The 26,797-nt window shown below is 37.2% G+C and overlaps 1 protein-coding gene across 13 annotated transcripts in view; it reads left to right on the top strand.

Annotated features, from left to right (window-relative positions):
- LOC137620545 (far upstream element-binding protein 1-like) overlaps window positions 1-16,368 on the top strand; it is a 70,107-nt gene extending 53,739 nt beyond the window's left edge. For 8 of the 13 annotated variants that reach the window (XM_068350767.1, XM_068350766.1, XM_068350765.1 and 5 more), the window contains 6 exons: window positions 4,658-4,804; window positions 5,261-5,406; window positions 5,744-5,896; window positions 11,247-11,483; window positions 12,812-12,932; window positions 14,382-16,368. In XM_068350767.1, the coding sequence (XP_068206868.1) occupies window positions 4,658-4,804; window positions 5,261-5,406; window positions 5,744-5,896; window positions 11,247-11,483; window positions 12,812-12,889 (761 nt within the window). In that variant the 3' untranslated portion in view covers window positions 12,890-12,932; window positions 14,382-16,368. The remainder of the gene's footprint in view (window positions 1-4,657; window positions 4,805-5,260; window positions 5,407-5,743; window positions 5,897-11,246; window positions 11,484-12,811; window positions 12,933-14,381) is intronic. The other 5 variants (XM_068350773.1, XM_068350771.1, XM_068350772.1 and 2 more) reach the window with 4 other exon arrangements.
- Window positions 16,369-26,797: the final 10,429 nt, after the last annotated feature.

Here is a 26,797-nt window from a genome sequence, read left to right as displayed (position 1 = left end):
GTGAGTATTCTATTTTTCTTAGTTTTTGCTTTTGTTGGTTTTTAGTGCTTGGAAGTCCTAAGACAAGTTTTTTTTTTCTAATTTTTTTTTTTTGCTGAAAATCCCTGTATGGTTATAAAATTCCAGGAAAGATAAAATGTCAAATAAGGTTTGTGCAATGATCATGTTTTAAAGAGGCATTGTATCTGAATGCAGTAGTTTTTAGGTTTCAAAGTTTCAAGGAGTCATTTCATTAGAAAATAAAGAAAGATTGGGATTTGTTGCCATATTTCCGGAATTAAAGTACTGAATTAGAAGTTTGAATACAGTTCTCTTTTTGGGATCAATGTCTTGTTTGTTCAAGTTCACTTGGGTAATAGTTTTAGCCTTTTGGGCTTATTGTTTTCCCCTCTACTTAAAAAAAATTTATCTTGCCTTTTTGTGATTGGGTGAACAATGTGTTAGTCTTAAGAAACAAAGTATGATCTAGTTTAAGCACGATAGGAACAATGAAGTAAATGTTGGTGCAGTTGGAAATGTAAAATGGGAAATAGAAGAAATTATCCCTGAATTGTTGTTATCCACAGGAAGGCTGACTTTGACAGTACATGCTTTTCATGCCATTCCGATTTATTAAATTACCCTATGATATTGTATATACAGACTTTAATTTTTTTCAGTATTTTGTTGGATGGTAATTTGGGTCTGGAATCATATAGTACATACATTAATATGAAAAAAGAAGTTGTCTAGCGATTTCAGATTTTGTCACATGTTCATCTTGGACATTCAAAGGGTTTTTTTTTCCCTTAATCACCTTTTGATTGGTAATTACATGAAAAAAATCATAGTTCAAATTAATCTATTTGTGTGAACTTTATTGGAAAATAATTGATGAAAGGAAAAATAATTTTATAAACCAGGTAATTAGGATGCAAGCAGTACCAGTGTACAAATTGTTTTATGGAATGGATAGCAACATGAAGGATTAGCTCCCCTAATTCTCTGAGATGTAAACAATCAATTTTAGGAAGACTCGTTTACTGATTCAAAATTTAATTAACAACCATAAATGGTGTTTAAATTGATGATAAAAACTGTCCGTTCTTTCTCCCCCCCCCCTCAAAACTCCTGAATCAATTTCAATAACAAATATCACACTGTCCCTCTAACCTCATTTAGAGTTTTGAATGGAATGCTCTGTAACAAGGGTAGTGATAATTTTTCAATATGTATTTCCAATTTGTTTTGCAACCCAAATGAAACTACTCTGCACTGCAGTATGAATTCTAAAAGGAATCCCTCTCCCTTTGAAATTAGTAACACTAAAATCTTTTTAACAATTTATTATCACAATAGTATATAAACCAAGCCATCTCCATGTGCAAAAGCAAACATGGGTTACTTGTAATTAAGTGTAATTGCAGAAACATTTGAAGCATTTTTCATGAAAAAAAATTTTGTAGGAGATTGGTGTTCTTAATGGATGTGGAAATCTAATTTGTAATATTTCAAATCTTTCATTAACTTGTAGCAATACTGATATAAATGGATTGGCTTCAAGTGCAATAGATTTTGTAAAATATTGTAAAAGTCATTATCAAAAAAGGCAGTTTTCTTAGCAACTTTTTATTGATATATATGAATTGTTTTAATGTTAATGTTTTTCAAAATATCTTATTTTAATTTTTCAATACTTATATCGTTTATTTCCTTTTTTCCTTTCATCACTGGGTTATTTTTCTGTGTTGGAGCCCTTGGGTTTATAGCATCTTGCTTTTCCAACGAGGGTTATAGCTTGGCTAGTAATAATGATAATAATGATAGATCTGCCAATCTCCCCAAATCTCGTTATATCCAATACCCTTTTGGGTCGAGATGAAATCATCCATGTTAAGACAACCATTTAGAAAATCATATTCAGAGGATTTGTGAACTTGACGGGTTACAAATGCAGTTTAATTGACATTCCAAGATGCTACTTGGGTGTACTGTATTTTAAGGATTCTTGAGCATCTACTAGTAGTTTTAAGAGTTATTTATAAAGTTTATACAGAGATAATATTGCAATTTAGACACCCAGTCATTGTCATACACAAAAAAATACTTAACCTTTCCATTTCTGATTTAAATAATTTATTCTCATCTGTTCACTTGAATTTTTTATAACAATTAATCCAAAAATTTTTAAATAGAAAATATTACTAAATGAGTTACTCTTTGCCCTCCCTATGTAAAATTTAAGTATTAATATTTTGGCTTCCTTGTAGAGTGGGTGGGAAAATTAGATAGCTTTAGTAAAATTAACAACCTAAAGATAAAAAGTGAGAAGAAAATTGTTAAAATACTTGTAACTTGAAAACATTCTTAATAATGCTAGAGCAACATTAATGGCACTTTGTAAAACAACACTTTTTATCCATAATGAGGTATAAATGTTAAAGATGAGTTGATCTGTATCAGAACCAACATTTAAGACACTTGACTCAATAAATGAAGGACATTTAAGTGCTGGAGCCTTCAAGTTTTCTACCCAAGTTACATGTTGAATGTATAACAAGTGGAATAAAGATCCAGTTAAATTTATTGTATTGCCTCTAGTCTGTTGAATCAAGAACAGATTTTCATAAATGATCTTTCCCAATTAGAACTCTCAAACCGTCCTGCCTAAATATAGTTCTCTTAACATGGGAACTGCTGCTTCCTTGGATAATAAATTAAGTAGAAGTATGTGTGCAAGAGTTATACGAATACTTTTGATTATCATTAAACAACATGCACTACTTTGCAACATAAAGAATAAAGGGTCTCACTATGCACATGCTTGTAGTGTCAAATCACCAACAGGTGTAAGGTTTGCTGCCACAACACCTAAAAAAAATCTATCAAAGATGCTTTTCACTAGAACAATTGATTCAGAATTTTATTATAAAAAAAAAACTAGGAAATTTGCTATAATCAGTGGTTCTAGGAGTGCAAGTGAAACCCTTTCATTGAAAATTGTTAAAGAAGATATTTCGTACAAAAAGAAAAATAATCAAATTATTGCATGTATCTAATGTTTTGATAAAGAGAGATTGATAAAACCTCATAATGGCAACTACTCTGACCATAACTTGCCAACTGTTTACATCTCTAAAAGCCCTATTATATGTATTTAGTTGATGACAGCTTTTGTGAAATAAGGAATCTTTCAACAAATATAAAACAAACCAAACCCATCGTAGGGTTGTGGCAACCTTCAAAATAAAATTTTGAAGTAATGCGGGGCATTCGACCTAATGATATTTTGTGAATATCCTACCTGAACTATTCTGTCAACAACAACAAATTTACATTCATTTCCAAACTTTAACCAAAAACAAATGCTAAGCTTTGGAAGTAAATCAAATCAGGATATTGTATTAAACTAAAAAAAGTAATTTAAGATTAACTATATTTTGATGCTATAGCAACCTTTCAAGCCAGCCTTATGAGTCTTAAATCCTGACTCTGTGATGTGGTTAAACTATCCAGTATTGATAAAATTCAGCTGTCTCAAAGAACAGTAGGTCACATAGCACAGTTCAGCATTTTTAAGAGATGCTTATGGTAGAACATCTCTAGTTATGTTATTGGGAGAGAGTAAGTAATTTTCATGTAAACTTTTCACCTTTTATTAGCATGGGGATTATTATATTTACAGTAGCGAAAACAAGATAGTGTCAAATTTACTATTGTTTTTTTTTTTTTTTTTTTTTGTAATTTCCTAAAATGAGGGTTGGGAATTGGAGGAGGGTAAAGGGGAATGATTTTGAAGTTGGGCATTTGGAGCTGAGGGAGGAAGGGATGCTAGATTTTGAAGGACACTTAACAAGGGAAAAATATTTATCTTCATATGTAGTTTTGTTTGTGTTACCCTTGCCTTTGTAGCAATGGAAATGTGATCATCTCAGAATTTTGTGGACTAAATGAGTTTCCTATAAGTGTTGACTTTTCTATTCAGTTTATTTTTGTTTTTATTGAGCCCCCTTTTAGGTACCAAGTACTGTATCTTCATACAATTTATTGAAGGGGATGTGTGTAATTTTTAAGCATTATTACTCTTATGATGGTTATTATTGTTATTATTATCATTATTATTATTATTGATATTATTATTATGATGATGAATATGATGTAGTTGCAGACCACCGAGTCATATATTTCTAGACTCATAGGGCTTGCCCGAAGGATTTGTTTTGAAATTAGAGGGGAAAATTGAAACAAGTTGTTAGTAAAGAAGTAGGACATCTAGGTAGGAATAGAATACAGGTAATGGGGCATAAAGTGAAATGCACCATGGACCAAAAGGGATGCTGTGTTTTACCTTCTGTGAAGTATAATGTGCCACCCAAGATGCATTGAAAATACTAGTACAGTATAACCATTCAGGGATTTTTCTGAAGGAATAATTGACATTGAGGGAAGCTAGGAAAAGAATATTTACAAAATACCATATAGATTTATGTGCTCGGAGACCTTAGGGCCTTAGCTTAAAATAAATTGACATTAAAAGCCATATGGGTTAAACAGGTAATACTCATATTTACCGTAATCCAAGTTTCTCATTGTCTTATGCCTAATGGGATTAGAAAAACAGTAAATATTTTCCTTTGGTTTTTTGTAATTATTGAATTGGTAATTATATTTTTGTTAGCCAAACAAGCGGCAGATGCTAATGCAGCAGCGTGGGCGGCATATTTTTCACAATACTACCCTGGGCAAAATCAACAAAATAGCAATGCTCCTCCTAATAGTCAACCACAACCCAATGCCAATCAACCTCCATCTGGTCCTGGAGCTGGTGAGTAATATTTTTTGTAATTGATGGTCAAACTTTGTTTAGATTAGCTAGATTCTTCATTGCTCTAGATAGCTTTTAATCAGCTATGCAGGATCAATTTATATTGATAAAACTTCCCAGAAAAAGTAGAGACCACTTTTATGATTAATTAAAAGTTTATGATAATGGCAAATGCTTACATACATGGTGTTGAGGTTTGTTATCAGAATATTTGGATAGTTAGTTTCAGTTTTAATGGGGTTATATTTTGTAAAATTAAATTCATTTATTGATCTGCATAATTGTATACTGTATTTAAAACAAATACTTTGGGCTAGGACTATGAGTTCAAGATCTTATCTTGGTTTGGTGAAAATTTCTCATATATGCAAGGGAAGAGTATAATTGTCTACTGTATATCATGTATATGCATTGGATTTAGTGTGAATATAAATTTGTATATGATTTACTTTGCAGGTGGCCAGGCAGACTACTCAGCACAGTGGGCAGATTACTATAGAAGCATGGGCATGCATAGAGAAGCAGAAGCAATAGAGCATCAGGCTAAGACTATGAAAGTTGGAGGCCCAGGTGGTCCTACTCCAAATGCTGCACCTCAACAGGTATTCTTCTCTCCCTCCCATTTATTTTCACATATCAAGACAGCCATTTGCCATTCTAGAGCATCAATAACTCACAGTAGTTAAGTGTTTGTACCCTTGGTTTCTGAACAGACATTCTTTATTTATTTATTTTTTTTTGGTTTATTTTGTTTTTGGTTATTCTTCAGTATGTCGAGTTAGTGTAATTGTTGTTCCATGGGAATCTTGTTTAAGTATTCACCCTGATAGCATTTTTTTTTTTTTTTTTTTTAGTCTTGACTAAGTCGAATAGATATGCTAGCAATCAGTCTGTCACAGATTTTTTTTTTTTTAACTTTCTGCATTATTGATGCTCTAGGGTGGAGGTGCACAGCCAGCGGCTCCTGGAGGTGGCGTAGGTGGCGGTGCGCCGGGTGGACAGGATTATTCGCAACAGTGGATAGAATACTACAGGGCACAGGGCATGCACGGAGAAGCCGATAAGATTGAGGCACAAGTCAAAGCTTCCAAGGTCAGTTAATCTGTTCTGGTTGGTATTAAGGGAGGCCAGAGTACCTCGTACGATGCGTCAAATGGTAATGGGTGCTGTCACTAGAAATGTTCCTTAAAACTCTGCCATTGCTTATGAAGGCCTTTTTATTTTTTTCTATCATAGGATATTGTGATTTTTTTGTCAATGCAAATTAGGTGAAGATATTTTTATATGCTGGTCATTGTGATGATACAGATTACTGATTTTTTTGTTACAGAGTATTAAAGTTTAATCAATATATTGTGGCTACTTTGCATAGATTGTTTTCGTCTTGTCCTGGATATTTTTATGATATTGGCAAGTAATAAAGTATTCCAGATTACATCATGTTTTAAAGGTTTATTATATAATCAACTCCATAGCTGTTTCGCTTGGCAAGTAATAAAGTATTCCAGATTACATCATGTTTTAAAGGTTTATTATATAATCAACTCCATAGCTGTTTCGCTTATTGGAACAAAATGGTAAGAGTTCAATATTCTTGAAATAACTATTATAAGTACCTTATTGGTAGTAACAGAATGAGCTGGATAATTCCCTTTGTTCAGCTATAAATTCATTAGAGTACATCACCTGTTGGTAAATTGGGTATTTTTTTTAGTTTCATAGCAATTTATATTTTTTAGGAGGAAGACTCTGCTCATAGTCGGGTTCGAGTTTATAAATCAAGTCGAATTTTGATGAAAAATTTAATTAATTTATGGTTTAAACTTAGAAACTTTACTAGGTTGTGTTTCCATGAACTATAATGGAAATTAGTAAGATATCTTTCCTTCAGTGATGATATTTTGTGCCGGAAACTGTTTAGAATTTTATTAGGTTGTATTCTCGTTCGAAATTTTACTAGGCTGTGCTCGTGAAATTTAGGGGAAATTATTAGTCTTTATTTATTAATGTTTACACCAGTAATAATATCGTTATATGATGAAGTACTTGAGGTAGAAACTTTGAGAATTGTGAGTTCTTTTAAGGATGTATTTAAGGGAGAAAACTATGGGTTTGCAAGCTAAATCTTGAGTTGTTGTATTTCATATTTGTTATTACAATCTTTGTTTTTAGACAACTATCATCTGCACTATTTGGTTGTTTTAGAAGTGTAAATGGAATAGATATCTATGCAAGGTATGTAAGTATGGTATAGTATAATGAAGTAACATCATATGGAAAGATAAATTACTATTGTAATTGTTTGGGGAAAGACATTTTGTATCTTCTAGTCATGCCATGATAATACTTTTGGCTTAAGAGTAGAACTTCCGTATGCAATCCGTAAAAGTCAACCATCCACAAAAGAATTATCTTTATGTGGCATAAGTATTATAGAAGACTTTTATATCTCTTGAAGAGCTCCAATTACTGTTGCAATGTAAAAAAAAAAAAATACAGAATTTTCCGTGATTACTTTCCTAAAGCCTGTTGTCTCGGATAAATAAAATTTTATGAAATAACAGAATCCCGTTAATATTACACTGAACTCTACCAGTGAGCCGTGTAGATGCTGTAAATTTTTATTTATATTCTATGAAACGACTTGATTATAATGGTTTTTAGGATATTGGGTCATGTGCTATTTGGATTGAATTATAGGAATATATAACGTTTTTGGTCATCTTGCGAGACTTTTTATAATTGAGGAAAGTTTGTTGTATCAAGCTAACAAGTTTTATGGCAATAGTTTGGTTTGTGAGGGTGGAGCTATTTTTGTTGAATAACAAATGCTAAGTGGTCTGCCCTATGGTAACTTATTTCTATTCAAGATAGTGGTTTTTTTTTTTTTTTTTTTTTATGAAGTTGGAGAATCGTATCATTTTGTTTTGCCAGGGTATCTTTTTTTTTTCTAAATGCTTGCTTGTAATTATCAGGGTAATTGGAAGTTCAAGCCTTTTTTAATCTATTGGAAACAATACAACAGATATATTCTTTTGCGGATTGAAATGATTAAAAGTGCTGTCTTGGGTCATCAGCATTGTATGAATAAAGTAGTTTTGATAGAGAAATAGATTTTATAATCTTAAAAGATAGAAATATATTGTTGAAAGGAAAAGGAAAAGGTGTGATATATTTTCCCAGAATGGACAGTGTTTGTGCATAGAGATGGAAATGTTTATAAAGTGAGTTTGTAATTATTGTATGTTTTTTTTATTCAGGCATAGCATTTTCCATTGGGAGCAAAATGTTTGTATGCCTTATACCTGTGTTCTATTTATCACTCACCACCAATTTCTTTAAATTTGCAGATTGTTAAAGGAAACATTTTCAGATTTACAGATAAATAATATTTCGGCAATTGTCAGCAGCTTAATGTCCATGAATTGAATTTTCCACTAAGACTGCTTGTTTTTCTAGGCACTAATGTCATTTGATTGATATTTGCTTTAAGAAAGTGGATGCCTTGCAAATGCATTACGTATATTCTTTGTAGCCATTGTATATGCTATGATTATTTTCTCATTACTAAGATGCTGCCGCAGGATTGGATTCTATTGAAGTTATGGGTTCTTTTCTCTATGTAACTCCATTTAATGCCTCTAGCCACTTTTATAAAAAAACGAGTGTTTTCTTTGCTAGGTCTAACCTACCAAGTAAAACTTATCCTTTAATCCTACATGCATTTTTAAGCTATTCCCACCTAATTTGTGCTACAGGGATAATGTTAGTAGTCATGTCAGTGCACTTTATAATGCAGTTGGATCAAAGATATAAGCAATAATTTTTAGATTTAATCAAGTGAATGACAGTGGTTATTATATTTTAACAAGGTGATGATGTATGAAACTAATTTCAAAGGCAGTATATCATTGTTTGCTTTTTATGATTATATTAACTCCCAAGTATTTTATATCTTGGCTCCATTTATTGTTTGATGGTCCTTATTATGAGTATGTGTTTTTTATGGGGTTATATGTTAGGAATTTACAGGTCACCCTGTCCAGCAGGTATGAGTTTCATCAGTAGGATTTTGATTTATTTACTTGGTTAGCTATAGGCATCCTGTTTATTTCATATATTGATGGCTAATGTATACTAAGGTGTTTGTAAGGGTTTTAAGGCATTCCTGTGTGACAGCATACCAGAAAACTTTTGAGATTTATCTCATATGGCATTATAGCCTAGCAGGATTATACCATCTTTTGGTTTTTGGTAGAACAGGCATACCAAAGCGTATTGTTGGGCTGCAGAAAGGTATAGTAGATATAATGTACAAACTGTTAAAGAAAGTCAGCATTAGACATTGTCTCCGGCGAAAAACGTTGTGGTAAAGATTTAAGGAGCCAGCACAAGTTGAGGTGAAGTATTACGTAAATGTATGTTTATTTGCAAAGAAAACACTGCATTAACTTTTATCATTGCATTGGAAAACAAAGTAATAATTAAAAATTCATTCATATGAAAAATAGTTTGACTGGTTTTGATTAGTTGTCAAAATGGAAAATTCATTTGCATTAAAAAAAATTAAATTTCTTCAAGCACTTCAATTGCAAAGCAATATTAGTTTAAGCCAGTTATGAATTATATCTTTCCATGAATGGTGTGTTTTGTTTTGTAATGTTTGTTGAAGGGTGTCACTATTTCTACACAGTCTCCTCTCTCTCTCTCTCATACACATACACACACACACACACTCTCTCTCTCATACATACACACACTCAGTCTCTCTCTCTCATACATACACACACAGTCTCTCTCTCTCTCTCTTTCTCTCTCTCCCCCCCTCCCCCTCTCTCCCCGTAAAAAAAATCCATATCTGAACTCCAAAAAGAATTCAGGCACTGAAGGTCTTCACGACAATCTAGTCCAAATTCGTAAATCCAACCTAAAAATAAGTGTAAAGTGTATAATTAATTTTCCAGCTTGTCATTAATCTAGAGGGAAATGGATGTACTCTGAAATGAAGCTTTTCTGATATTGGAGGGAATTAAACAAAATTTAATACATAGTTTAGCAAGAAAGAGCACAAGAGTTATGTGAAGAGGACTGATTTAGCCAAGGAATAATAAGTACACACAAAAAAGTTGCAATGAAACTGTCCTCATAAACTATCAAAATTTCTGTATTATAATTTATCTATTTACAAATTTTTACTTTTGACAATGCCATGAAAGGTCTAATTATGGGTAAATCTGCATTGCACATCTATCAGATGAGGTTACACTTGAAGTCTTAGCTTTCCAGATAGTAAGAATTTTTTAAACAATCTATAACCAACTTGAATAAGGGTGGGACTGCTGTTAAATTAAAAAGAAAAAAGAAATGTTGCCCGGTCAGGATTTGTTGGAAGTTTAATTGTATAATATGAGGTCACTTTCATTTATTATGTCCACCAGCCATACATAGGTTATTTTGTCAGTGGGGATGTACAGTAGGCCTGAACTCAAAACAAAATCGAAACTGCTAATTTTGAGTATTTCTGTCTTTTACAGCTGGAAAGCAAAGCAATGCTTGTATGTGTAAATACAGATAATCTTTACTGCACAGATTTGGTCACCTTTTTTTTCTATCATTGAACATCTGTCTTTTGATGGATGTAGCCAATACAAAATTGCTTGGTTTTTCAGTGGATAACTATCATTCATATGCCTCCCTTTAGTTAGGAACTTTGCAATTGCCTTAGTGCATGCTACTGTATGCAAAATATCTACTTGCATAATCTTTTATTTCTTATCAGGCCCAATACTAAGATTTCTATTAATTTCATAGTACTGTATTACATTCCCCAGTGCTAAAGGTCCTTGCTCCCTCTTCTAAAACGTAAATCAAAGATGATTTGTAGTAGTCTCCATCTTGTAATTTTTATGTCTAGTTTAAATTCCTCGGCTTTCTGCGTTTTATATTTTGCTGTTTCACATAACACCAGCTTTAATGTAATTTCTTTTCATTTTCATATTGCCTTTCTTTGGTACTGTCTTGACATTGAATGTCTTTTAGACTTGGTGTAAATGATAAACACTTCCATTGTGAAACATTTTCCCTTCGAATTTAAAATATATATATTATATTCCTTCAGCAACTAGTCATTTTTCCATTAAATACTTCTTGGAAAGGCTGTGTAGAAATATGCAAACGTGTCAAGAGCATCTTTTTTTTTCTTTTTCTTTTTTTTCTCTCCGAGTACCGTACTCAAGTTTTGTCCTTAGCATCTTCGTTGCAGTACAGTATTTAAGTTTCATATCACACCATGCAGGGGGAAATGTGCCTTTCAACACTAGGCAACTCTAAAAAAAAAGTGCGAGAGATTGAGTGAATGAGTGGGAGGGAAAAAAAGGGTAAAGGTAGGTTCTTAGTCATGGTAATTGAACTCGAGTGATCTGAGTGTGGTTTGTTGGGCCAGGGAGGAGTGGGTGGGGCCCCAGCTGTCCCCAATGCCCCCCACCAACTGGGAGGCGCCCCAGGAGGTCCTGCGTCTGCAGCGGTGGCGGCAGCAGCAGCAGCGGTGAACGGCCAAGGCCCGGGCCAGCAGTCTAGTGGTGGGATGACTGACTACTCTCAACAATGGATTGAGTACTACCGGTCACAGGGTATGCACGCTGAAGCTGAAAAAATTGAGCAGCAATTAAAAGCTGCTAAGGTTAGTAATTGGGGCATAATATACACTTACGTCATGTCTTCGTGAACTACTTACTCCTTTACAGGATGCATTGTATGAGGTTGATAAAATTTTTTTTTTGTTCTAATAAACTTCTGATTACAGAAGTGGTCTAGCATCGACTAAAGCTACTCCAGAGACTTCAGATTCAGCCTTAATGAACCTTGTCAACTGCCTTTTATTTTTTATATTTTTAATGCCAGGATAATAGCAGCACCCTATTGGCTGTCTTTCAATGCGGTTCTATTATACTGCTGTATTGTATTGTCTAATATTGCTTTCAATATCCTGTTATGATTATAGCTCAACTTTGGCTCTTCTAGGTCAAGAGTTGGGGTGTCTGCATGAGGTGTGTGTTGGACGCTAGTGAGCAGAAATGTAGCAAAATTACTGTATTGCGTTGTAGTAGCCTTGAATTAAGCAACAGCTCTCTTGCATAGATCGATTAATAGTAATTTTAACTGCGGTATATTATTGTGAAATTCTTTTAATTTTGCCAGGAATTTTTGTATTTAAATATTATTCCATAATGGTAAGTTTCTCTCAATTTCCCATTTTTATTTATTTTTTTTATATATATACTCTTGAATCTATATGATCTTTCACTGTATTGGGAATTGTAGGTCACAGAGTAGAATTTTAGGGGTTTGTCTAAATTTGTCACAGTAAATGAATAAACTTCAAAGTATGGTTATGAAATTCATTTTCTAGTTGGTTTATTTCTACACTAACATTAACTCGTTGGGAATACAATCTTTAGGTAAAACTGAATTAAGCATTATAATACATAGGATATGGGAATAGTACAGTAGTATCCCTTTAAATCTGAAACGATGTACAGTGTTTTCAATGGTATTTTGTTGCAACCTAATGTTAGTGATTTAAAATAACAGATCCCTGTTTGGAAATGTGTAGTTTAGTGCAAGGTTGTTGCATAAATATTTGTTGGCTAATTCATCCTTATGCACCAGATTTTGTTTATCTTAATTACACTTTCAGTTTGGTATTGTACCTTTGGTTCCCCTTTACAATAAAAACAAAACATTGGTTTTTAATGCAATGAATTATGAATAATAGTAATCCGTGATCACAACGATAAATTTGCATGCAAAATTAATTTGGAATATTTTTCGTATGGTTTATCTTTATCAATTGGAAGGATTTACTTTATTAGCTGGAGTAAATATGTTTGCTGTTGCGTAAATGGGCCAAGAAAGCTGTTGCTATATTATAGGCAGCCTCGCATAATGTGTATAACTTTATTTAAGGTACGGCACCTGCTTTAGTACTGAAGTTATCTATTTCCACAGGGTGGTGCAGGTGGTCCTCCCGGTGGTGGTCCAACGGTGACTCCCATGTATAATCCAACATACAACCAAGGTTACTAGGGATCGTTGGTAATAGTTCAAGCCGGAGGAATTTAGTGAGCAGGTGAGTCTTTTAAATTGATGGTCTGCGGACATCCAGGCGGTGTTAGTTCTGAGTCCCCCATTAGGTCGAACCTTGTTTATGGGGTCAGTGTGTTGCCTGTTTCAAAGATCTCGATCACCTCAAGTTAATTAGTCTTGATTTACTAAAATTGTGATATAGTATAATTGTATTCAATCAGATTTAGTTTTAGGGTCTGAAATCTTGTATTGACAGAGTAAAAGTTTGACGTTTGTGGTTTGCGAGTTATGCTGTATACTTTACAATTCATAGGATGGTTCTTTAAATATTTTAGTTATTAAATGAAGTGTAGTGTTGAAGTAGATTGATTTTGGTTTAAACCACCTTCCAGCTTTGTTGCTGCCGGTAATCATCACCAGAGAAACTAAAAGTATCATATAGTGATATCTGGTTTGGGTTGAGGAATCTAAAGAACATCTTTTAAATTTTGATTTTCTCTACTATTCTACTGAAGTTTATCCTTGTTAAAGATTTGCAATTGTGCATTCTCAGTATACTCTTTAGAGGGTGAATGCTTAAATTGTTTATGGGGAAAATATTTTTAATATAGTTACAAGTAATACAACTGAAGACTACTTCAAAAGTACAACCAAATATAGCAAGATTTAGTGCAAGGAAAGAGGTCTCAAAACAAGATAGGTTGAAATCTAAATTTAGTGAGTAGAGGTGAAGCTTAGAGGTAACAAAATGACAGCCAGTGGAAGGGTCCCTGAAACTAGATTAGAGATAAGGAAGCTTCACATGTTAGCTGTGAACGGGTCACTCTTTATCGGTTGTTATTTGTGCGCTGTTCTGAGGTAGTAGTGGGAATTTTTATGATTTCTTGGTAATGATAGCTTTTCCGTTAAAGGTAATGTGACCTCTAATCAGAGGATTTTACTTTAATCTCAATTTTAGTATCAAAATTTAATTTGGGGTGAGTGTGATCTGTTTAAATCTGCATTTGCCTTATGCAGTATTTCCTTTACCTGTTGGCTCAGACCTAATGCCTGTTTATTTATTTTTGAAGTTAATGGCGTATTGCTTTTCATCGTTAAACTTGCTACAGTTCAAAAGTAGGTCAATGAAACATAAAAATATTAGTAGTACAGTAGCATGGCTGCACAGTGGTACCTAGCTGGCTGGTTGGGCTGGCATCTTACTGCAAACAAGAGAAGATCATCACCCTGGCCATCTAATTTGACCTTCACCGAGTCTTGGATAAGAATTGTCATAGCCCCTGATGACGCAATGGTGATAAGTTAAGGATTGGTTGACCTGTGATCTTGTGGACACCGTCAACATTGGCAAGAGGAAGTGGTTTGATGGTGGTAGTGATGGTAGGTTTCTGGAAGTTGGTAAGTGTCACAGTTTAAGGAAAATCACTAACCTTTATGTTTCAGGGAACCCTCAATAAATTTGAGAGAACAAAGTGTGATTTATCTTTTTCAGACCAATTGTTGTTGCCTTGAAGACTTCAGTTGTGGGTTGTTACGGACTCAATGTATCTCACATGTTACGATACTTAATTCGTGATGTCATGATGTACCCCCCGATATGAGATGATATTCATAAGGATCGGTGTGTGTGAAGCTGCAACATTTAAAAACATCAAGATGTAAAATGATTTTCTTGTCAATTTAGGGGTATCGGGCAGTGATAAACCTTCACTGGATTGGACTAGAAAGAAAATTTTTAGATTAGGGTGACTGGACTGAAGATAGTGCAATCGTCCTACATTAGAAGAGAGGGGTTTCCTTTGTGTCCGATTGAGGGAAGGGTTTATTGCAGCACGAAACGCTTTCAAGTTGCTAATACCTGCTATTGTATTGAAGGGCTCTTCTTGCTAACTCAATATTTTTTGTTGATCAAATTCTGTATATAATATGCCACTTGGTTTAATCTTTCTATAATAGTTATGCCTATTGTAAAGAAAAAAAAAAGTATATCTTGTACAAGGTAATCGTAGGTTTTATTGCTGTGGTTAGGGAGAAAATCTCAAAACAGTTTTGAATGGGGTAGCTAGGGTGGGCTTCGCTGACCTCTCAGAATGTGCATTCTTACTCTTTCCGTATCTTTTAAGTCGTGGAAAAACATCTATATTTGATTGTGGAAAATCTAACCATTGTGTTTCTTTTGGTTCGTTCTTATTTTTATTATTTTTTTTTTTTGTCGGCGATATTCGGAATTTTCGTGTGATTACCTAACATCCTTTTACAGGTGGTTATTACCATTGATATGCCTATGATTGTCATTTTATTAGGATTACATTATGTTCATTTGCCAAAGAAATTTATATATCGTATTTGCCCGTTGCTTTATTTTGGGGGCTATATTTATGAATGTCTTGTTATATTTCTGGCCTATATTAGTGTCATTACAGGCTATTCAGTGATAAGGAGGAAGAAGATACACTATCACCACGCGACAAACAGGTAAATGTAGTCAATAATTTAGATTATACCCATACATATATCTTTACATGTATAACCTTATATAGTTAATGGTATATGTACATATGTCCATTTATGTATCCTCGTGGATTAATGCGTTTCGTAGTTTTATAATTATTATTATTATGCTACTATTGTCCTTGCTTGTTGCAAGGGAGTTTATTAATTACAGTTTTCTCCTTGCATTACAATTTCTATTTATTGGAGATGCATTTTTTAAGCAATTATAATTATTTCCGTTGTTCTCCATACATAATTCTATTAATACAACTGAATGATTGGTGCTTCCTGGTGTGTTATTTATAATCATATTATGGTTATGTCTATTATGTGATGTTCAGAGATGAGTTTAGTTAACACGTGTTTATGCAATATTTGATTGTGGGTGATCTTTTTATCTATTCTCAGTAATAAATACTTCATTTACACCGGACTCTTAAGGCAGAGACCTACATTCTTGATTGTCAGTGGTGTTGAGAGGTTCAGCTCATTCCAAGCCAAATGGGGGAGGGTATGAGGGTTGGGTGGGTGGGTAGGACAGAATATTAATTATTGCACGTAATTATCATTATCTTACTACTGTTTGTTTAGGTAAGGCCAGGCTACTACTACTACTAGTATATTAGTTCCTGTCACTCTTTCACACTTCTCCATATATTTTTTTTTTTATGTCAAAAAGGTATGTTATGAATCCTAGATATTTCAGTTTCTAATTGATGAAAAACATAAATTAGAAGATAATTTTTTTGTGTTTTTCATCTGGTACAATTTTCTTTATTTTATTTTTAAAAGGAAATATATATATGAAGGTTTCCCCCTTTTATTCTATTTGGAGGTCCACAACTTTGCTCAATTTTGCTGCACTGGCCGAGTGTAATTTATTGAGAAATTGACCAATAAAAACCTTCTACACTCCAAAACTGTGTCCTTTCAATGCCCTAGCACCCCACTGTATTCTTTTGACCAATAAAAGTGTGTTAAAGTTGTTTTGAGTTTTATTTGACATGCATTTTGTTAGTTGGCTTCGCTAATTTTTTTTTTCTAAAGGTGTGTGTGTGTGTGTATATATATATATATATATATATATATATATATATATATATATATATATATATATATATATATATATAATATATATATATATATATATATATATATATATATATATATATATATATATATATATATATATATATATATATATATATATATATATAATTTAAAAATGGACATCTATTCATGCTGGGTGTAAGTGGATAGTGTGTATATATCAATGTCGATGTTAGACATTTAAAATAATTGGAAAATCTAATACATAAATATACCAAGGCACTTCCCCCAATTTGGGGGGGTAGCCGACATCAACACATGAAACAACAAAAAGGGGACCTCTACTCTCTATGTTCCTCCCAGCCTGACAAGGGACTCTACCGAGTTCAGCTGGTACTGCTAGGGTGCCACAGCTCACCCTCCCCCGTTATCCACCACAGATAAAGCTTCATAATGCTGAATCCCCTAGTGCTGCTACCTCCGCAGCCATCTAAGGCACCGGAGGAAGCAGCAGGGCCTACCGGAACTGCATCACAATCGCTCGCCATTCGTTCCTATTTCTAGCATGCTCTCTTGCCCCTTTCACATCTATCCTCCTATCACCCAGAGCTTTCTTCACTCCATCCATCCACCCAAACCTTGGCCTTCCTCTTGTACTTCTCCCATCAACTATTGCATTCATCACCTTCTTTAGCAGACACCCATTTTCCATTCTCTCAACATGGCCAAACTACCTCAACACATTCATATCCACTCTAGCTGCTAACTCATTTCTTACACCCGTTCTCATCTTCACCACTTCGTTCCTAACCCTATCTACTTGAGATACACCAGCCATACTCCTTAGACACTTCATCTCAAACACATTCAATTTCTGTCTCTCCGTCACTTTCATTCCCCACAACTCCGATCCATACATCACAGTTGGTACAATCACTTTCTCATATAGAACGCTCTTTACATTCATGCCCAACCCTCTATTTTTTACTACTCCCTTAACTGCCCCCCAACACTTTGCAACCTTCATTCACTCTTGACGTACATCTGCTTCCACTCCACCATTTGCATTAACAACAGACCCCAAGTACTTAAACTGATCCACCTCCAAGTAACTCTCCACTCAACATGTCATTCAACCTTGCACCACCTTCCCTTCTCTTACATCTCATAACCTTACTCTTACCCACATTAACTCTCAACTTCCTTCTCTCACACACCCTTCCAAATTCTGTCACTAGTCGGTCAAGCTTCTCTTCTGTGTCTACAACCAGTACGGTATCGTCCGCAAACAACAGATTTACCTCCCATTCATGGTCATTCCTTTAATACCTTTGTTATTCAAATTATGCCTCCCTTCATAAACCTGAGCTCTGACCTTTCTAGTCACTTGACCTAATATAACAGATTAGTCATTTCAGTATAAACATTGTGAAAGCCGAGTATATTCATCTATACATAACCTAAAGAAATTTCTTTGTTTGGTAAATTCAAATATCTCTTGACTATTTCATGATTTTTTTCAACCAAAAAGATGAATTCCAAATTTGATAGAAAAGAAACTTGTTTTCAAGTCGAACTGTATTCGGAGAAAGAATGCTATACAAATTTAGGAGTAATTAAATGAAGGTAATTGTTCACAACACCATGCTCTCAATTCACTGCAAAATAATACAATCCTGCAGTTCTCATCTTGCACAGTAATTAGGTGGTTATTTTAATTATGGGAAAGCAATAATTAGCAATATATGTTGAAGGGAGAAGGGTTATAAAAAGAAAAAAAAAAGCTTTTTCCTCACTAAGCGACTTGGAAGTGACATGTCAACATCGTCAACCAAACAGAATTCGCAATGCCAGCGTACATTTGATATACTGTATATTCAAAATATACTTTATTAAAAATGGATCAATTACTCAAGTGTCCATAAAATATGCAAGTTATAATAGTGACACTATATTTTGAATATACAGTATATCAAATGTACAATATCACGAATTCTGATTGGTTGACTATGTTGACACGTCAGTTCCAAGTCATTCAATGAGGAAACCAAGCCATTTTCTTTTTATAACATCCTTCCTCGACATATCTTGTTAATTATTGCTTTCCCAGAATTTTAAATAACCACTTTTCTGAGTCGACCCTTGACCCTGCCATCAATAGTCGGTTACCCACTCGTCATCACAGTCGTCCTCTGATTTGACATCAATGCATCCGAATCCCCCTCATCAGGTGGTCTACCTCACTGCTTCCCCAGGTACACAGCCCAACCCCGTTTGGATGTCCTCGCCTGCATACAGCCCTAGCTCCGAACCCTCAGGTCCCTTTCGTGGGCACCAGAGAGGAAGCTATAGGAGTAGAAGACAGTTCCGCTATCGAGGCGGACCTAGGAAAAAGGGGGCTCGGGGAAGGAAAGGACCTAGATTCACTCCCTCACAACGAGGTGGTCCCGGTAGGGGAGAGACTTAACCACTTTCGAGACCATTGGACCTTTGGTCCGTGGGCTCATAGCATAAACTCTGAAGGTTTGAGGTGGAAATGGCCACCAGGTCCTCCTCCTCCACCAGTTACCTTCTCCCAGAAATCCACTCCCATCCTGAAAGAGTAAACCACAGAGTTACTCAAGAAGAAAGCAATCAAACGGGACTGATCACTGAAATTCCAAGGATGCCTGTTCACAATTCCGAAGAAAGGCATGTCGGCATTGAGAGTGGACCTGGACTTGTCAAAGCTAAACTCTTACATTCTCTGCGACAAGTTCCGGATGTTGACTATCTCTCAGGTACGGACCTTACTTCCCCGTGGGGCCGTCACCACCTCTGTCGATCTTACCGACGACTATTATCATGTGCCTATAGCTCGAAACTTCTCTTCTAATCTGGGTTTCCGCCTAGGCAGGAAAGCCTTTGCGTTCGAGACATGCCCTTCGGCCTCAACATTGATCCCAGGATATTCACGAAACTGGGAGAGACAGTGTTAGAACAACCCAGGAACCAAGAGATACAGATCATTGCTTATCTGGACGGTTGGCTCATTTGGGCACGGTCGGCCACAGAAGGCAACAGAGCTACGAAGGAAGTACAGGTACTTGATTTCTCGACAACCTGTTATTTTGGGTCAATCTCCAAAAGTCTCGCCTGCAACCATCAGGCCACTTAGAATGGTTAGCCATTCAGTGGGACCTTTCGAAGCACACTTTGTCTCCCTTCCAAAAAGGTAAGAGGAATAGCTTCCAAGATCAAGAATTTTCTCAAACACAAACAGGTGTCCAGAAGAGCCTTAGAAAGTATCATCGGCCTTCTCCAATTCACTTCATTAACAGATCTCCTATTAAAAGCCAAACTCAAAGACATCAATCGAGTTTGGAGAAAGAGAGCTACAGTACCTTTAAGAGACAAGGTCTTGAAGATCCCCTCGTCTTGAAAATGAGACTACGCCCATGGTCCGAACCGAAGAACCTCTCCAAATCGGTTCCTCTACAATTCCCACCGCCACAAGTGACATTCCATACAGCCGCGTCTCTAGGTGGATGGGGGGATTACTCTGAACATCAAAAGTTTCAGGGCTCTTGGTCACTCGCCATGAAACTGTCCCATATCAATGTTCTCGAAGCCATGGCAGTGTTCTTGACCCTGAAGAGACTCTCTCCTCTGAGGTTGACCCACATCAGATTAGTGTCAGACAGCACAGATGTAGTCACCCAACCTGAATCAGTTCCTGGTCACTATCTTCGCCTGGGCAACAGAAAAGAACTGGTTCCTGTCAGCAACTCACCTAGCGGGAGTCCAAAATGTGAGAGCGGACACGCTATCCAGGACGAAACCACTGGAATCAGAATGGTCTCTAGACATAATTTCATTACGGTGAATACTCAGGCTGGTTCCGGGCCTCCAGGTAGATCTATTCGCAACTCAGATGAATCACAAACTTCCTTGTTATGTGACCCCAACCCTGGACCCTCAGGCTTATGCCAGGGACACATTATCCCGGGATTGGAACCATTAGAAGATGATTTACCTATTTCCCCCAGTGAATCTTCTAATGAAACTTTTGCACAAACTACGCTCCTTCCGGGGGGCAGTGGCTTTAGTACCACTTCACTAGCCAAAATCAGTTGGTTTCCTCTCTTCCTCGAGTTGAAACTCCGTCCCTTCCGGATCCCGTTCCCCAAACTGACCCAAGTAATCCAAACTCACTGTGTCAGATTACTCAAGGATAGCCAAAACTCTAACTTTGTGGACTACAGGAAGTTTGCAGCTCGTAGAGCCGCGAACATTGAACCGGAAAACGATCTCTTCATCGAATCAGGCAGAAGGGACTCGACAATTCGCCAATATGATTCAGCCGTTAACAACTAGCAGATTCCCTAAGGATTCAGACCATACTCTTATGTCTCCGAATATAGCCATCTCTTTCTTGAGGTTCCTATTTGGCAAAGGCCTAACAGTTAGCACTTTAACCACCATCTAGTCAGCTTTGAAGATCTAACTTGTTGGGTTTAACATTAACCTAGCTGATTCCTATTTCTCATCTATTCCAAAAACAAGTGTTAGGCTTCGATCTTCGGTTCAGCCACAAAAGGACTCTTGGTCTCTGAACGGTGTCCTCAAACTTGCGACGGACACGGGCAATGAATCCTGCTCTTATATCACTCTTCTTAAGAAGACTTTATTTCTAACGGCTTTGGCCTCAGGTGATGGAATATCAGAACTAGCAGCTCTCTCACGAAACCCGGAAAACATAAATTTCCTCCCTTCAGCCGACTTCAGCCGAAGTACTCCTTTCTCCAGACAAAGCTTTCCTAACTAAAAAATGAGGATCCGCAAAATAGGTGCTCCCCTCAGAAGAATATTCTTCTTCCCCAGGATGTCAAGGCCTTTTTAGCTAGAACTGCCACCCGCTCGTCTGGCCCCTAGGTTATCAGGGAATTAGGAGGTACTATTTCCATTCACGGTATCAGGCAACAAATCCTCTACTTCTTTAAACATACTAATCCGGAATCATTTCCCAAGCTCATGATATACGGACAATAGATACCTCCATCAATTACTTCCAGAACAGGGACTTTGATGATTTAAAAAAATATACGGGTTGGAAATCCCCTATGGTTGTCAAACGCCACTATCTAAAGATCTTACAGGCCCTTAAATACCCGATGATGGCAGCGGGGAGTCTTATCCCTCCCCATTAATCTCTATTCTTCCTTTCTTCCATCTCTTCTCTTCTCCCTCCTACCTGCCACTCACACCACGTCGCCACTCTCCTGGGTAGTTCGTTAGCCCTATGATATTTGCCATGTTTAATTCCTATGGTTTAACTGTTATTGTAGTTACCGTTCCTTTAATGTTTAGATATGCTTAGACATGTAAGGTTCGATGCCTTTTGCGATTCGACACTCGGTTGATTCCTTGTCGTCATAGTCATTTAGCCTTACGTTCCCCATGTCATTTGGCTAGTTGGTAATTGGACATTTACTTACATTATTATATTATATTATTGTTGTACATGGTGATTGTATTCTCCTCATTATGTTATTACTTTAATGGGCTTGGAAGGCAATCTCTGGTACATTTTCCCGGCCGTCACAGGTCGACCCAGAAAAGGGATTTTGACGAAGGAAAAATCAATTTCTGGGGAGAGACCTGTGACGCCCGGTGAAACCCTTCCCGGTTATTTTTGTACGGACCCACCCTTTCCTTGCCAAGCCATATGTTCTTGCAGAAGGGTGACCTAGAAGGCGTTCGTGTGGGCGACGGTGGCGTGGTACAAGTGTGGTATCTGGGGTCTTTGTTACGGCCCTTCCCTTTGATGAAGGAGTTATCTAATTGGAAGACAGCCTGTGAATAGTGGTTTTCACACGCCCCTGATGTATACACAACACTCACGAGGTGCTTGCGCGAGGGTAGTGACCTCTGCATTCCATGCTTTTATTTTTCTATGGTACATTTGGAAGATTTATATCAGAAAAAGTAGAAAGGACTTTTTCACCGGGCGTCACAGGTCTCTCCCCAGAAATAGATTTTCCTTCGTCAAAATCCCTTAATTACTGTGCACGAAGATGAGAACTGCAGGATTGCATTATTTTGAAATAAATGGAGAGCGTGGTGTTGTAAATAATTACCTAAATGAAAATTATTAAGCTTCTTGGGGTTGTGGGGTTGCCTAGTATGAAAGCAAAGTACATCTGGTTTTGTTTTAACTATACAAAGTATATGTGTGTGATCTAAACTGCAAACTTGTTAACTTCACATTATTTGTAGTTTATTGTAAATGAACATGCTAATGACTGAATGCAAGATTTAGAATTGAAGCATTAGTTAAAATGATTCTTGTTGAAATCTAGAATACCTAATATGCATTTATAACAAGTGGCCAGTTATGGATAAAATAAATTATTTGCCCATTATATGGTCATATTTTCACCTTGGGAATTTAGAATGAATATTCCCAATATATACTGTTAGCCTAGCTTTGTAATCACATCTCATGACAGGTAGATCTCAATGTTGCAGACTTCGGCCTGCCACTTATAGAAGGTCGTGTTGTCTATAACTGTGCCCTACACGCATTACTTTTCAACGTTACTTTGGCTTTACATCCTTCTACTTTAGTCTTCATGCTTCCTCTCTTCCCTGTTACTGTCCATCCTCTTATCTTTAGATAAGGTGTAAATGCAGGGATTTTTCAGAATTTGCTCTCATACCCCAGGGCTGGGTTTAGTCCAAGTTCAATAAGTCCTATCTTATTTATATTGCTATACAAACGAAAGCTGCCCATTTAATCAACATACTACCACATTTTTTAATTATGTGATGGCCGATTCTGTCCTGCGAACACCAAAGGAATTTTTTTTTCTTTTTATTTATTTACCCTTTTACCCCCCGTGGACGTACCGGTACGTCCTTGCAAATATTGCTATTTACATTTTTTTGCATATTTTTGATAACTGTATGAGAAACTTCAGGCATTTTCCAAATAGAGAGACCAACCTGACCTCTCTATGAATAAAATTAATGCTGTTAGCACAATTTTCAATATTAATCTTACCCGATAATCATGTAGCTGTCAACTCTGTTGCCGACAGAAATCTACGGTCGGGATACGCCAGCGATCGCTATACAGGTGGGGGTGAACACCACAGCGCCATCTGTGGTCAGGTACTCCAGTACTTCTTGTCAACACCACCTCAATTTTTCCTCTGTCGTGCCTCCGGCTAGACCTACATGGATACGCTGTTGATTCTGGAGTTATTGCTCACGATTTGGTGATGTATTTGCTCTAGAATTTAGCCTTCGCTATTCAGGAAGCTATATCATTAGCTTAGCAAGTTTTTGGAATTAATTTGATTTAATTTTTATTTAATTTTGGTACGAAGAGAGTATGAACTCTCTTTCACTTTTAAATGGCCGACCCTTCCCTTAGACGGAAGTGTTGGTGTCGAAGAGAGTATAGACTCTCTTAATTTTGCTTAACAAAAGTTATAGATTTATTTTATATCTCTCCGCCTTTTATAGGCCTCTTTGATTAACTTCCTTAAATTATTATAAACTTATTAAAATTAATTTTTATATTTGTTTATGTTCGACCTTTCCTAATAGTAGGCGGTCTTTTCTTGGAACCGAAGTTAATTAACATTGAGCCCGTCATTTCGTTTTTACCTGTTAACATATTATGCTATTTTAATGTTTTTGAAAGAATTTCTTTGATAGTCTTGTACTGTTTTCAAAGTTGAACTAATGTTTTGTTTTGTCTCTGCAGTTGTTGACGTTCAGGACGTTCAACTTGCGCTCTATCGTTACGATAGAGAGAGAGTCTATCACAGTGTCACGTTGCAGTAAGAGTAAACCGATTCTAGCGTTTTGTTCATTCTTTCTTAGCTTAAATGGTTTTAATTCTAATAAAGGAACTTTTTATTTGGGAAATCTTTCAGTTTTTTTCCTTTAACAATAATATGTTTTAACGATATATATATTGGGCTCTTCTCTCAGTGCTAAGTCAAGAGAGAGAGAGAGAGGAGGATAAACGTTTCGTTCAAGCGGGTAACGTTGTTATCGTTTTTGCTCGTCTCCCTAGTCTCTTTAGGGGAAGAAGGTAAACGTTTCTAGAGTTTTATTCTTGTTCTCAGCTTTATGCGGTGAGAGATTTTAAACGTAGTTTATTTGATCTAGTGTTTAGTCTCTTTTCCAGCCACTGAATTATTTATCTTTCATTATGTTTTTCTGTTACATTGTAATACTGTTTTCGCAATTACTAACTTTTAATGAAGGATAGAATTGCGTGTTTCAGGTACAAACCACTTAAAGTTTCGAGTTCAGTGAAATAAGTGCAAACAGAAAATCAAAAGTGATAAAGTGATAAGCGCAAAGTGTTACAGTGTTGCGTTCGAGGGTTCGTCTGTTCGTGCCAGTTGTTCGCCTAGTCTGGGACCTCTTACAAGCTCCCAAGCCCAGGGGAGAAGTAATGTCGAAGGACTTATGGGTTCAGCAGGCCTTGATCGACGAACAGACGTTTCCCTCCGTGGTTTCGGGTGTAACCAACTCACGTAGCCGACGTGATCACCCCACCCACACAAAGACGAGAGAGCCCTTTTATTCCTCGTCTGCGGAAGAGGTTTCTCGCAGAAACCATGGACCAAATCTTGCAGCTTTTAAGTGCAAGTCGGTCCCTTCCGCGCAAGTCCAACTCCTAGGTGGTACCATTAGCACTGGGTCAGTTCGGACTTGCTGCAGTACGACAACTGCACACCTCCCAGAGAGGCAAGGTGGTATCGCAACAGACAGTAACTCCGTCTGTTGCCGCACCAGCTGTTTTAGACCCTCAGTTTCAACGGACAGTACCTCCGTTTGTTGTTGTCTTTCTTAAACTCTAGTGGTCTATGCTGCTGACAATGCAGTCTCAGCTTGCGGTGTTGATGCAGAAGTTTCAGGCAGAGAAGGTTAGCACACCTCCTCCTGCGAGCGCTCATGAGGCAGCCGCCTCAATTCCACCTCTGCGCAGTCCACCCTGCCAGACGTATGATGTTGAGGTTCCTCAACCTACCTCCACGCGTGAGCTGCCGCATTGGGAGTTGCCAGATACCAGCGCTGTGCAGCTCATGAGGCAGCCGCCTCAACTCCACCTCTGCGCAGTCCACCCTGCCAGACGTATGATGTTGAGGTTCCTCAACCTACCTCCACGCGTGAGCTGCCGCATTGGGAGTTGCCAGATACCAGCGCTGTGCAGCAACCTCCACTTTCCTTGAGGCAGGAGCCTCTTGCTATGCGGCAACCTCCTCAACACTTGAGGCAGGAGCCTTATGCTTTGCAGCAACCTACTCTACCCTTGAGGCAGGAGCTTCATGTGTTGCGACAACCTCCTCCATCCTCGAGGCAGCAACCTCTTGCGTTGCGGCAACCTCCACCATCCTTGAGGCAGCAACCTCAACTCTTGCGGCAGCCACCTCCACTCTTGAGGCAAGAACCTCAACTCTTGAGGCAAGAGCCTCAACTCTTGAGGAACCTCATGCTATGAGGCAGCCGCCTCAACGCATGCAGCAACCGCATTCTTCACAGCATGAGCCTCTCTCTGCACAACCCTTGAGGCAGACGCTACTCTTGAGGCAGGAACCTCACAGGAGCCTCATGCTATGCGGCATCCTCCTCAACCCATGAGGCAGGAGTCTCATGCTATGCGGCATCCTCCTCAAACCATGAGGCAGGAGCCTCATGCTATGCGGCAACCGCCTCAACCCATGAGGCAGGAGCCTCATACTATGCGGCATCCTCCTCAACACATGCGGCATAAGCCTCATCCCTTGCAGCTTGAGCCTCATCCCATGCAGCATGAGCCTCATACCATGCAGCATGAGCCTCATCCCATGCAGCATGAACCTCATCCCATGCAGCATAAGCCGCACGCCATGCAACATGCTCTGCTTACCTTACAGCATGCTCTACATACAGCATGCTCTGCATACAGCATGCTCTGCATACCTTACCGCATGCTTCTCAGTCACACATCTTTGGTTGTTGCCAACTCACTAGACTATCAAGCAGTTTCATAACGTTGCCTTCTAGTCTGCTGCTTTTGCACCAGTGAAACCCTCACTGAGAGAACTTAGCTTTTCTCGGATATGGTTCCTGTAGATGAGAAAGTGCTATTCTCCCTCCTTCTGATATTCCCTTGAGGACTCTGTCATTTGGAGAGGAGCCTTTAGCTGCTTAGCCTCCTATGGACTTTTATTTAAGCATAACATGCTTCCAGGGAGGGTAATGGTTCCACTTCAGTCGCTAACCCCGTCTGTTACCACACCTGCTCCCATAGACCTTGAGCTGTGTTGCAAGACATGCAGTCCAAGCTTAGTCCTTGTTAGAGGATTTTTTGTTTAC

The sequence above is a fragment of the Palaemon carinicauda genome, chromosome 27, assembly GCF_036898095.1.
Source record: "Palaemon carinicauda isolate YSFRI2023 chromosome 27, ASM3689809v2, whole genome shotgun sequence".
In the NCBI taxonomy this organism is placed as follows: domain Eukaryota; kingdom Metazoa; phylum Arthropoda; class Malacostraca; order Decapoda; family Palaemonidae; genus Palaemon; species Palaemon carinicauda.
Note: the sequence above shows the minus strand (reverse complement) of the source record. Positions and strands in the feature narration are given on the sequence as shown.